The 14,244-nt window shown below is 35.9% G+C and overlaps 1 protein-coding gene across 1 annotated transcript; it reads right to left on the bottom strand.

Moving 5' to 3' along the window:
- Positions 1–606: 606 nt before the first annotated feature.
- On the bottom strand, positions 607–13,923 carry LOC111063525 (zinc finger protein 525). Its single transcript, XM_039440463.1, has 4 exons — positions 13,890–13,923; positions 10,922–11,234; positions 5,964–6,119; positions 607–1,176 (listed from the first exon to the last, which is right to left on the bottom strand). The coding sequence occupies exons 2-4, from the start codon at positions 11,119–11,121 to the stop codon at positions 744–746; spliced, it is 789 nt and encodes a 262-aa protein (XP_039296397.1). The 5' UTR covers positions 11,122–11,234; positions 13,890–13,923; the 3' UTR covers positions 607–743.
- Between the last annotated feature and the right edge of the window lie 321 nt (positions 13,924–14,244).

Consider the following 14,244-nt stretch of genomic DNA (forward strand, 5'->3'; position numbering starts at 1 on the left):
CTATTATTAGTGTGTTGTTGGGAGTGTAAGAAGGGCACAGTATGAGAGACTACCAGCGTCACATAGCTTCACCAAAAACAACTACTAGGACTATCGGCTTCAGTTAACACTCACATTTGCAACATAGACACCCTATACACTGTCTATTATTAGTGTGTTGTTGGGAGTGTAAGAGTGTAAGAAGGGTACAGTATGAGAGACTACCAGCGTCACTTAGCTTCACCAAAAACAACTACTACGACTATCGGCTTCAGTTAACACTCACATTTGCAACATAACGGTCCTTTAACGTGGCATATCAACACAATATGATACAGTATCATCTCAACTTAATACACAACACCATAATTTGATACAAAACTTCCTACTTTGATTGAATTCTAACAAAGACCTTAAAGAGATATAGACCCACAATGCCTAAGCCTTCCCAATGATAGCTCTTACTTGAAATTGAAGGCCGCCATTGGGGTATTTTAGCACGAGATATTATTTATTTGTAATACTATAGATCACAAAGGCATTGGTGGCATTGGTATGTAATAATCTTATGGGTTGCCGCCTCAATGGCGGATTTCAATTCCAAGTACGACACTAGCGCTGCATGTGAGTCTATGCATCTTTAAGGTCTTTGGTAGAATTCATTCAAAGTAGGAAGTTTTGTATCAAATTATGGTGTTGTGTATCAAGTTTAGATGATAGTGTATCATATTGTGTTGAATTTTACAAATCATGGGATGTCTTCTCTATGCTTGAACAGTGTCTGTCCTATGCTGAGTCCTGACATGCTTGTCCAAATGCGTCTTCTGTGTGAAGCCGGCCTTGCATACGTCACACACATAGGGCCTCTCACCCGTGTGCCGTCTGCTATGCCTCTTCAGATGACTCGAGTGACTGGTGCTGAAGTCGCACTGTGCACACTTGTATGGCTTGTCGCCCGTGTGCATGCGCATGTGGTTCTTGTAGCTGGTGATGTGTGTGCATGCATAGTCGCACAGCTCACACTTGTATGGCCTCTCTCCGGTGTGTGTGCGCATGTGCACTGTCATGGTGGCCTGGTAGGCGCATTTGTAGCCGCACTCTTCACAGGTCAGCGTTTTCGGCTTCTTCTTTTCAGTCGCGGCTCGCTCGCCCGTGTGACTCTTGATGTGTTTCAACAGGGTACTGGAGTCCACGCATCTGTCCAATCAAAAATATATAAAATAAATAAATGTTCATTTCCCAAACTACTACATCAATTTATTTATTTATTTATTTATTTATTGTATAAAATACTATAATCATAATACAATTATGACATTGGAGGAAAAACTAGGCTGAGCCTGTACTATTTCTCTCCAAAAATTTTGATAAAATGTTAATGTTGTCCAAAAGATAAGGTTATATAGTCACACACTGCTTCGTCACTTGATTTTCGGTCCTGAAATGATGATTTAAAATTTTGAATTTTGAAGGTTGATTTTATACTCTAAATGAATCACAATAAATTGAAAACTTTAGAAATATTGCACTTATTTAAAAAAGTTGAATACAAAATCAAAAACCTACTCAGTATTTGTTATTCACAGCTCTAAAATATATTTAGACTGACCACTAACGGTAGGTTAATTACAGAAAACGTAGATACAATTATTGATACAATGAATAAATAATAAATAATAAATAAATTTATTAGCCAAAAAACAGGATGTCACAATTTGACATATAAGCCATTCAATATAACAGTAAAACACTCAGTCAATACAAATACTGTCAATAAAAACAATACAAAGTCACATTTACAATAAAAACATGTATGGTATATTAATTCTATCCATATAACAGTAATATTAATAAATTCTAATATTGAAATCTTCTACATTTACAATAAAAACATGTATGGTATATTAATTCTATTCATATAACAGTAATACTAATAAATTCTAAATATTGAAATCTTCTACATTCATTTTCATGCCGATAAATAGAGTAAAAGGGGGTTTTCAAGAGAAATATTTCTAAAATCTTTTTGAACCTCCTGTGATTAAGTTGTCTCACCTCAATAAGAAGCTTATTCATAAATTTAATTGCAACAGTCGAGGGACTTTGATCAGTTTTATGCAGTCTGCTTCAAGTTACATAGATTGGATCTTGTATTATAAGAATGAATTGCATTTCTCAACTCCATTTTCTCCGGATTTGCTTTCAGAAATAGTAAGCATTGCAATATATACAATGAATATAGAGTTAGAAGTATAATAAAGTATAATATAAGTATACAATAAAGTATTGTATCTAAAATTAGATATACAATTATTGTACAGTTTACAATTAGATACATGGTTAGTTTTAGAAATTTCTTATAATGTGTCTTCTACATTATTATTATTATTAAACGAAAATCCAAATTAAATGCTGTAATTCACCCCGAAGACTTCTGCTACTGCAAATATTGACAACAGGGTAAACAGCTAGATAGAAATTTGTTGATCACTACTAATCAAGAATTATTTGTCAGCCCGGGAATCGAACCCAGTACCTCCTAATTGCCGGTCAGGAATGCTTACCCTTACACCAAACTGACAACTCTGGATAGCAGCGTTCATCGTATATCCATCTAGCTGTTTACCCTGTTGTCAATATTTGCAGTAGCACAAGTCTTCGGGGTGAATTACAGCATTTAATTTGGATTTTCGTTTAATAATAAATATTAATTCATATTGTTCATTTTCCAAGAAAACTATAACTACTACACCAATAACAGAAAATATTAGACATTTTACAATTTCATAAAATGGTTAGTTTCAGAAATTTCTTGTAAATGTTATGAGAGAATGAGAAAAATGTACAATTAAAAATATCGGGGCACCGAGCTTCGCTCGTTATTTTTATTTATTGATAAACAGAACACAATTCTCTAAAATGATCGTGTTTATATTTTACAGCTGGCTATACGTCAGCTTATGAATTTCGAGGATGCGATATTTTGATTTTCCTCAGAATCACTCGCTCACTTTTTACTATCCACAGACGACGGAAGTCTCATCTGTTTCAGCCAAGGATGAATTATCCTTTTAATGTCGTTCAGCGAGTTTTCCCAAGGATGAGACCTAGTGCAATCGAATTTTTATATCATAAACCTACTATGTTCCAAATTTCGTGGAAATCGTCAGAGCCGTTTTCGAGATCCGTTGAACATAAATAACCAGATATAAATATGCAGAAATTACTCGCTTTATATAATAGGATGTACAATTCGAACAATGTGTAACCTTATCTAAATTTGGGAGAGGAATAGCACAACGTTACCTTATTTTTTCTCTCCCTATCATTTTTTATGATGTACTTGTATGAATCAATAAAATAGTTATTTGTATATCTAGAGTGAAAAGTGCTGTTTTTTCTCCCTGAGGGAAAAGTTTGAAGCCCGAGGCGAAGCCGAGGGCAACAATTTTCCTGAGGGAGAAAAAACATTTTTCACTTGTGATATACACAACATTTTTCCTTCACCTACATTTTTATAAAAACTGCTAATAAAATAATTTTTAAAAACGTATGTGACTAAACAATGTGTTACAACATAATCTAAAAAGTAAACAGAAACAGCTGGCTTGTAATCACAGTTCTCCTCCGACAGCACTATCTGTCGGCTAAAGTTGTAACAACAATAACAGCCAAAACTACAGCTATGATGAAGTTCCCGTTTCAAATTTGATTAGTTAATAAGTAATATTCGTTGGCTGATATTTTGAATAACATGGAATAAAAGAAATAATATATACATTTTTTTAGTATAGTGATATGAAGTTTGTAATAATAATTTCAGCATACAAACATAAATTTTATATATCGATCAAATGTCTGGTTGAGGTATTGAATTTAGTTGGTTTAATGACTACTCTATATGCTTCCTCATCTGAGCTTAGACCTTCTGACCTATTCCAAATGTACGTTTTCAAAATAGAGATGCTTCCCATGTTATTTAAATGGAGTCACTTTTACTCCCTAGAGAGTTTTTCTGTTTTTTAGTACCGAGAGCGAAAAAGTGACACTTTAGTATCATGTTTCAGGGATTAAAGTAAGTACTTTTGACAGTAGGTGGAGGAAAAATATATATAAACATGATTGCAAGTTGAGGAGTGGAGAATGTATTCACCTGTATTCACATATGTTGCACTCGTAAGGTTTCTCTCCACTATGTATTCGCATATGGGTGCGTAGATTTGTGGATTGGGTAGAACTGTAGTCACATATCTGACACTTGTAGGGCTTTTCTCCACTATGGATCCGCATGTGGGTTTTCAGCGTGGTACTATCAACAGAAGGAATAAAATAGATTGATCATAATATAATCAATTCACAGTGAAAAAAGCAGTCGTTAGGTGATGTGAGAGGCCCTGAAATTGATTAGTTGCGACCTGAAAACTCTTGACACCAGACTTGAGCCAGCCAGGTCACTCGATATTATTATTATTATTAATTCACAGTATATTCATCAACTAAATAATAAAGATGACAATAACATAAAGGCCCATATTATGTACTATCTTAGAGAAAAGATAGCATAAGAAGATATGCCATGGTTTGTAGAATTCATTTAAATTTTGCATGTTTTGTATCAAATCATGGTGTTGTGTATCAAGTTAGAATGAAGTTACGTATCAAATTGTTGGCGTTGTGTATCAAGCTGAGATGATAATTAATTGGTCTTAGGGAAGAGATAGCATGAGAAGATATCATGGTTTGTAGAATTCATTTGAAGTTTGGAAGTTTTATATCAATTTATGATGTTGTGTATCAAGCTGAGATTAAGTTTTGTATCAATTTATGATGTTGTGTATCAATCTGAGATGAAGTTTTGTATCAAATTATGGTGTTATGTATCTAGTTGAGATGGTATTGTATCATATTGTGATTATACTGTATCGTATGTGATGAAAATGTATCATTTATAATGATAGCATAGAGAAAAGATAACTTAAGAAGATAGGTCGTTTATGTTGCAAATTTCTTCTCCGATTACTGTCGACTACTGTCTATTATTAGTGTGTTGTTGAGAGTGTAAGAGTGTAAGAAGGGCACAGTATGAGAGACTACCAGCGTCACATAGCTTCACCAAAAACAACTACTAGGACTATCGGCTTCAGTTAACACTCACATTTGCAACATAGACACCCTATACACTGTCTATTATTAGTGTGTTGTTGGGAGTGTAAGAGTGTAAGAAGGGCACAGTATGAGAGACTACCAGCGTCACATAGCTTCACCAAAAACAACTACTAGGACTATCGGCTTCAGTTAACACTCACATTTGCAACATAGACACCCTATACACTGTCTATTATTAGTGTGTTGTTGGGAGTGTAAGAGTGTAAGAAGGCACAGTATGAGAGACTACCAGCGTCACATAGCTTCACCAAAAACAACTACTAGGACTATCGGCTTCAGTTAACACTCACATTTGCAACATAGACACCCTATACACTGTCTATTATTAGTGTGTTGTTTGGAGTGTAAGAGTGTAAGAAGGGCACAGTATGAGAGACTACCAGCGTCACATAGCTTTAATCAGAATCGTTGGAGCCGTTTTCGAGAAAATCGCGAAAACCCCTGTTTGTGACAACATTTTGCCATTTTAGCCGCCATCTTGAATCGCATTTGATCGAAATTGTTCGTGTCGGATCCTTATATTGTAAGGGCGTTACGTTCCAAATTTCAAGTCATTCCGTTAATTGGGAGATGAGATATCGTGTACACAGACGCACATACACTCATACACACACACACACACACACACACACACACACACACACATACAGACCAATACCCAAAAACCACTTTTTTGGACTCAGGGGACCTTGAAACGTATAGAAATTTAGAAATTGGGTACCTTAATTTTTTTTGGAAAGCAATACTTTCCTTACCTATGGTAATAGGGCAAGCAAAGTAAAAATGATTGCAAGTTGAGGAGTGGGGAATGTATTCACCTGTATTCACATATGTTGCACTCGTAAGGTTTCTCTCCACTATGTATTCGCATATGGGTGCGTAGATTTGTGGATTGGGTAGAACTGTAGTCACATATCTGACACTTGTAGGGCTTTTCTCCACTGTGGATCCGCATGTGGGTTTTCAGCGTGGTACTATCAACAGAAGGAATAAAATAGATTGATCATAATATAATCAATTCACAGTAAAAAAAGCAGTGGTTAGGTGATGTGAGAGGCCCTGAAATTGATCAGTTGCGACCTGAAAACTCTGACACCAGACCTGAGCCAGCCAGGTCACTCGATATTATTATTATTATTATTATTAATTCACAGTATATTCATCAACTAAATAATAAAGATGATAATAACATAAAGGTCCATATTATGTACTATCATAGAGAAAAGATAGCATAAGAAGATATGCCATGGTTTGTAGAATACATTTAAAGTTTGCATGTTTTGTATCAAATCATGGTGAATGAGAAAGAAAAAGAAATTGTCAAAAAACCACTGATTTATTGATAATTAGAAAGACCGGTTTCGGTTATTACACCATTGTCAATCTCTGATAAACTGATAATATCAATGATAAATATCTCTGATATATCAATAAATCAGTGGTTTTTTGACAATTTCTTTTTTCTTTCTCATTCAATATGAATAATTACCACAATATCAACTTCTCAACTACACAAAAAGTCAAATCATGGTGTTGTGTATCAAGTTAGAATGAAGTTACGTATCAAATTATTGGCGTTGTGTATCAAGCTGAGATGATAATCGGTCTTAGGGAAGAGATAGCATGAGAAGATATCATGGTATGTAGAATTCATTTGAAGTTTGAAAGTTTTGTATCAATTATGATTGTGTATCAAGTTGAGATGAAGTTTTTACAAATTTGGTGTTGTGTATCAAGCTGAGATGAAGTTTTGTATCAAATTATGGTGTTGTGTACCAAGTTGAGATGATACTGTATCATATTGTGCTGTATCAACAGCACGCGAACATAAAGCATTCATGTTCCAAATTTCCATAGAGAAACGAGCATAAGAAGATATCCCATGGTTTGTAGGATTCATTCAAAGTTTGAATCAAAGTTTTGTATCAAATTATGGTGTTATGTATCTAGTTGAGATAGTATTGTATCATATTGTGATTATACTGTATCGTATGTGATGAAGATGTATCATTTATAATGATAGCATAGAGAAAAGATGACTAAAGAAGATAGGTCAGGTCGTCTATGTTGCAAATTCCTTCTCCGATTACTGTCGACTACTGTCTATTATTAGTGTGTTGTTGGGAGTGTAAGAGTGTAAGAAGGGCACAGTATGAGAGACTACCAGCGTCACATAGCTTCACCAAAAACAACTACTAGGACTATCGGCTTCAGTTAACAGTCACATTTGCAACATAGACACCCTATACACTGTCTATTATTAGTGTGTTGTTGGGAGTGTAAGAGTGTAAGAAGTGCACAGTATGAGAGACTACCAGCGTCACATAGCTTCACCAAAAACAACTACTAGGACTATCGGCTTCAGTTAACACTACATTTGCAACATAGACACCCTATACACTGTCTATTATTAGTGTGTTGTTGGGAGTGTAAGAGTGTAAGAAGGGCACAGTATGAGAGACTACCAGCGTCACATAGCTTCACCAAAAACAACTACTAGGACTATCGGCTTCAGTTAACACTCACATTTGCAACATGGACACCCTATACACTGTCTTTATAAGTGTGTTGTTGGGAGTGTAAGAGTGTAAGAAGGGCACAGTATGAGAGACTACCAGCGTCACATAGCTTCACCAAAAACAACTACTAGGACTATCGGCTTCAGTTAACACTACATTTGCAACATAGACACCCTATACACTGTCTATTATTAGTGTGTTGTTGGGAGTGTAAGAGTGTAAGAAGGGCACAGTATGAGAGACTACCAGCGTCACATAGATTCACCAAAAACAACTACTAGGACTATCGGCTTCAGTTAACACTCACATTTGCAACAAAACGGTCCTTTACCATGGCATATCACCACAAATGATACATAATCAACACAATAATATGTTACAGTATCAACACAATAATATGTTACAGTATCAACACAATATTATATAGTATCAACGCAATATGATACACAGCTCCATAATTTGATACAAAACTTCCAAACTGAATGAATTCTACAAACCATGGGATATCTTCTTATGCTATCTTCCCTCTATATCACCATAAATGATACAGTATCAACACAATATGATACAGAGTCATCCTAACTTGACACACAACACCATTATTTGATACAAAACTTCATCTTAACTTGATACACAACACCATAATTTGATACAGATCTTCTCCCTTACCTGTACGAAGTGCTGTAGTCACACTGGTTGCACTTGAACGGTCTCTCTCCAGTGTGCGTTCGCACATGTGCGCGCAGTGTGTTCGCGTGCAGTGTGTTGTAGGCGCAGTAGGGACAGTGGCGCAGTTGGTTGCCTGGTGAGACGTGCAGCCGTAAATGGCAGCGCAACTTGGCCAGCGCCGCCGTTCGGAAGTCACACATTGTGCAGGCGAACCGTTCGGCCAGCTCTGACAGTTTCGCGGATACTTCTGTCGGGTTTTTGTTGAGGGGCCCGCCTTTCGTCCATTTGTCACGTGGTTTGGAAGTGGATGATTCTGGAAATGAATTAGATAGATAGATAGAGACAGTAGTTTATTCCCTTGAAAAATCAATACAAGACAAATACCTGGTAGTCTATACATATAAACTAGCTTACCCGGCGAACTTCGTACCGCCATAAGTCAATGTATCTCATGTCACACTTGACTTTATTTGGTGAATCATGAAATTTATCTGACAATCAATATTTTCATTCACATATCAATACGGACTTCCTATGTGCTTAGTCATGCAGGATTTATTATTCCGACATTGCAACATATTCTCAATCAATTTTTGATAGAGGAGATTTTGGTAGAGAGTTAGTGGGGAGGATATTTTTAATATTCTTTCCGAAGAATGGACATTGATATGTCCAAAGCTCCGCCAATTTATGTAGATGCATAACAATATTATTATCTATAGTTATTATATTACAAATTGCTTTTTCATATCATATACAGTTCAATAATTATTTTCTTAGTCTATATTATGTAAATTCATCTATAATTTTGCTGTATTGTAAGCTATTGTATATAAGTGTATAAGCCAGTATATATTGTAATCTACATAAATAAAGTACTCAATCAATCAATCAATCAATCAATTGGTAGTAATATCTATCAGTAAAGTGTTGAATTAAAAAAAAAATAGATACCGGTAGGTTAAATCAGTGTTTCAAAGATGAATTTAATGTTTTCATAGTTGTTGATTGTCAATAGATGGTCCAGGAAATATGCGATGTACGATGAATCACACAGAATTCCATATTCTTTCCATCTTCAATTTTAGGATGAATATTAGCTAAGCTAAATTCAAAGAACAATTCAATTCAGTCTGTCATTCTTCAGTAATTAATGATTGCTATATGAACAACTCTCTTTCATGAGTTTCTCAATGATAGGGGAGTGATAATAATTATTTGTATAGGTCTTCTAAGGAACGATTATCTACAGCTGATACCAATCAAATAATGTACACTAACGTCAACTCCAAACCACCGTTTTAATACCTGTACACAATAATAGATCACAGGGTGACGTGTTTATTATACAGCTGGTAGCTTAAGATGCTAAATTATAAGTAGCCACTCGGCCTAAAATTTCAAAAACATAGATCTGTAAAATGAATTAATAAATAATTATTATTAGCCCCCTATTAAAATTTCTGGTCAGAAACCATCCCCAATATTCACACAACATATTCCCAAAGTTTCATGCCGTTCTGTCAAGTAGTTTTCGAGTCTATTGGGAACAAACCGACATTCATTTTTTTATATATAGAGATAAAAATGAATGTCTGTTTGTTCCCAATAGACTCGAAAACTACTTGACAGAACGGCATGAAACTTTGGGAATATGTTGTGTGAATATTGGGAATGGTTTCTGACCAGGAATTTTAATAGGGGGGCAAATAATAATTATTATTTATTAATCCATTTTACAGACCTATTTTCTTACTTTCCGGCCAAAGCAGCTACTAGACTATCGGCTTCAGTTAACACTCACATTTGCAACATAGACACCCTATACACTGTCTATTATTAGTGTGTTGTTGGGAGTGTAAGAGTGTAAGAAGGGCACAGTATGAGAGGTACCAGCGTCACATAGCTTCACCAAAAACAACTACTAGGACTATCGGCTTCAGTTAACACTCACATTTGCAACATAGACACCCTATACACTGTCTATTATTAGTGTGTTGTTGGGAGTGTAAGAGTGTAAGAAGGGCACAGTATGAGAGACTACCAGCGTCACATAGCTTCACCAAAAACAACTACTAGGACTATCGGCTTCAGTTAACACTCACATTTGCAACATAGACACCCTATACACTGTCTATTATTAGTGTGTTGTTGGGAGTGTAAGAGTGTAAGAAGGCACAGTATGAGAGACTACCAGCGTCACATAGCTTCACCAAAAACAACTACTAGGACTATCGGCTAAGTAACACTCACATTGCTAACATAACGGTCCTTTACCATGGCATATCACCACAAATGATACATAATCTACACAATATGATACAGTATCAACACAATATTATATAGTATCAACGCAATATGATACACAGCTCCATAATCTGATACAAAACTTCCAAACTGAATGAATTCTACAAACCATGGGATATCTTCTTTTGCTATCTTCCCTCTATATCACCATAAATGATACAGTATCAACACAATATGATACAGAGTCATCCTAACTTGATACACATCACCATGAATTGATACAAAACTTCATCTTAACTTGATACACAACACCATAATTTGATACAGATCTTCTCCCTCACCTGTACGAAGTGCTGTAGTCACACTGGTTGCACTTGAACGGTCTCTCTCCAGTGTGCGTTCGCACATGTGCGCGCAGTGTGTTCGCGTGCAGTGTGTTGTAGGCGCAGTAGGGACAGTGGCGCAGTTGGTTGCCTGGTGAGACGTGCAGCCGTAAATGGCAGCGCAACTTGGCCAGCGCCGCCGTTCGGAAGTCACACATTGTGCAGGCGAACCGTTCGGCCAGCTCCGACAGTTTCGCGGAGACTTCTGTCGGGTTTTTGTTGAGGGGCCCGCCTTTCGTCCATTTGTCACGTGGTTTGGACGTGGATGATTCTGGAAATGAATTAGATAGATAGATAGATAGAGACAGTAGTTTATTTCCTTGGAAAATCAATACAAGACAAATACCTGGTCGTCTATACATATAAACTAGCTTACCCGACGAAATTCGTACCGCCATAAGTCAATGTATCTCATGTCACACTTGACTTTATTTGGTGAATCATGAAATTTATCTGACAATCAATATTTTCATTCCATCTCAATACGGACTTCCTATGTGATTGATTGATGAGTACTTTATTTATGTAGATTACAATATATACTGGCTTATACACTTATATACAATAGCTCACAATACAGCAAAATTATAGATGAATTTACATAATATAGACTAAGAAAATAATTATTGAACTGTATATAATATGAAAAAGCAATTTGTAATATAATAACTATAGATAATAATCATATTGTTAGCTGTACATAAAATTGGCGAGTTTTGGACATATCAATGTCCATTCTTCGGAAAGAATATTAAAAATATCCTCCCCACTAACTCTCTACCAAAATGTGCTTAGTCATGCAGCATTTATTATTCCGACATAGCAACATATTCTCAATCAAGTGGTATTAATATCTATCAGTAAAGTGTTGAATTAAAAAAATGGATACCGGTAGGTTAAATCGGTGTTTCAGAGATGAATTTAATGTTTTCATAGTTGTTGATTGTCAATAGATGGTCCAGGAAATATGCGATGTACGATGAATCACACAGAATTCCATATTCTTTCCATCTCATTTTAGGATGAATATTAGCTAAGCTAAATTCAAAGAACAATTCAATTCAGTCTGTCATTCTTCAGTAATTAACGATTGCTATATGAACAACACACAGCTGTGTGTGTGTGTGTGTGTGTGGTGTGTGTGTGTGTGTGTGTGTGTGTGTTGTGTGTGTGTGCGTGTGTGTGCGTGTGTGTGCGTGTGTGTGTGTGTGTGTGTGTATGAGTGCATGTGTGTCCTGTGTACACGATATCTCATCTCCCAATTAACGGAATGACTAGAAATTTGGAACTTGAGGTCCTTACAATATAAGGATCCAACACAAACAATTTCGATCTAATGCAATTCAAGATGGCGGATAAAATGGTAAAATGTTGTCAAAAACTGGGTTTTTCGCGATTTTCTCAAAAACGGCTCCAACGATTTTGATCAAATTTATACCTAAAATAGTCATTGATAAGCTCTATCAACTGCCACAAGTCCCATATATGTAAAAAATTCAGGAGCTCCGCCCCATCTATGCAAAGTTTGATTTTAGATTCCCAATTATCAGGCTTTAGATACAATTTAAACAAAAAGTTTCAAGTGGAAAAGATTGAGCATGAAAATCTCTACAATTAATGTTCAGTAACATTTTCACCTAAAATTGAAAATAAGCTTTAAATTCCAAAATGTGATTATTCAATTGCAAATTAGTTGATTCTCTTAAATCATTCACTATGAAGAGATAGCAGACCTCATGTGTGTCTCCAGCGTTATTGCCCTGTCGCCAGCTGGCTCAAATCTTTGAATAGTAGACTTGAGATGCGCGGGAACACTAGCGTCAGGTGATCAATTTTCATAACGGCAAGGAAAGTTGTGTGAGTGCGCCACACCAGATTTTTGGAATAATAAATGCTGCATGACTAAGCACATAGGAAGTCCGTATGAGATGTAAATGGAAATATTGATTGTCAGATAAAAATTCATGATTCACCAAATAAATTCAAGTGTGACATGAGATACATTGACTATTTGGCGGTACGAAGTTCGCCGGGCAAGCTTGTATAAAAAAATCTGGTGTGGCGCACTCACACAACTTTCCTTGCCGTTATGAAAATTGATCACCTGACGCTAGTGTTCCCGCGCATCTCAAGTCTACTATTCAAAGATTTGAGCCAGCTGGTGACAGGGCAATAACGCTGGAGACACACATGAGGTCTGCTATCTCTTCATAGTGAATGATTTAATAGAATCAACAATAATTTGCAATTGAATAATCACATTTTCTCGAATTTATAGCTTATTCTCAATTTTAGGTGAAAATGTTACTGAACATTAATTGTAGAGATTTTCATGCTCAATCTACTCCACTTGATTTTTTTCGTTTCAATTGTATCTGAAGCCTGATAATTGGAAATCTATCTGCATTGATGGGGCGAACCTCCTGAAATTTTTACAGATATGGGACTTGTGCAGTTGATAGAGCTTATCAATGACTTTTCTAGGTATGAATTTGATCAAAAATCTTGGAGCCGTTTCCGAGAAAATCACGAAAAAACCTGTTTTTGACAACTTTTCGCCATTTTAGCCGCCATCTTGAATTGCATTTGATCGAAATTGTCGTGTCGGATCCTTATAGTGAAAGGACCTTAAGTTCCAAATTTCAAGTCATTCCGTCAATTGAAGATGAGATATCGTGTACACAGACGCACATACACTCATACACACACACACACACACACCACACACACCACACACACACACACACACACACACACACACACACATACAGACCAATACCCAAAAACCACTTTTTCGGACTCAGTGACCTTGAAATGTATAGAAATGTTGAAATTGGGTACCTTATTTTTCGGAAAGCAATACTTTCCTTACCTATGGTAATAGGGCAAGAAAGTAATAAATGAGTGGAATCAGAGTGAGAATCACCTGTACTTGCAGCATTAGGATGAGCCCAAGACTGCCTCCTCCAGTATTTTCATCTTCAACTGCCTGAAAACAAAAGAGAAATATAAAGTTTGAGAAAAATAAGAGGAAAGCTGATACCTGTATATCTGATGTAATATTAACTGCCCATTCTTGTTGAAAATAATTTATTATATTTTAATATCGAGGCACCGAGCTTCGCTTGTTATTTTTATCTATATATATTATATATATATATATATATATATATATATATATATATATATTATATATATTAAAAGCGAAATGGCACTCACTCACTGACTGACTGACTGACTGACTCACTCACTCACTCACATAACTAAAAATCTACCGGACC

This window comes from Nilaparvata lugens, chromosome 14 (assembly GCF_014356525.2).
Source record: "Nilaparvata lugens isolate BPH chromosome 14, ASM1435652v1, whole genome shotgun sequence".
In the NCBI taxonomy this organism is placed as follows: Eukaryota; Metazoa; Arthropoda; class Insecta; order Hemiptera; family Delphacidae; genus Nilaparvata; species Nilaparvata lugens.

Coding starts and splice junctions, on each gene's coding strand:
- LOC111063525 (XM_039440463.1), bottom strand. CDS start 11,121: ATGTGTGACTTCCGAACGGCGGCGCTGGCCAAGTTGCGCTGCCATTTA. Junction 6,120..10,921: donor GACTACAGCACTTCGTACAG/GTGAGGGAGAAG, acceptor TTCTGTTGATAG/TACCACGCTGAAAACCCACA. Junction 1,177..5,963: donor TGCAACATATGTGAATACAG/GTGAATACATTC, acceptor TTGATTGGACAG/ATGCGTGGACTCCAGTACCC.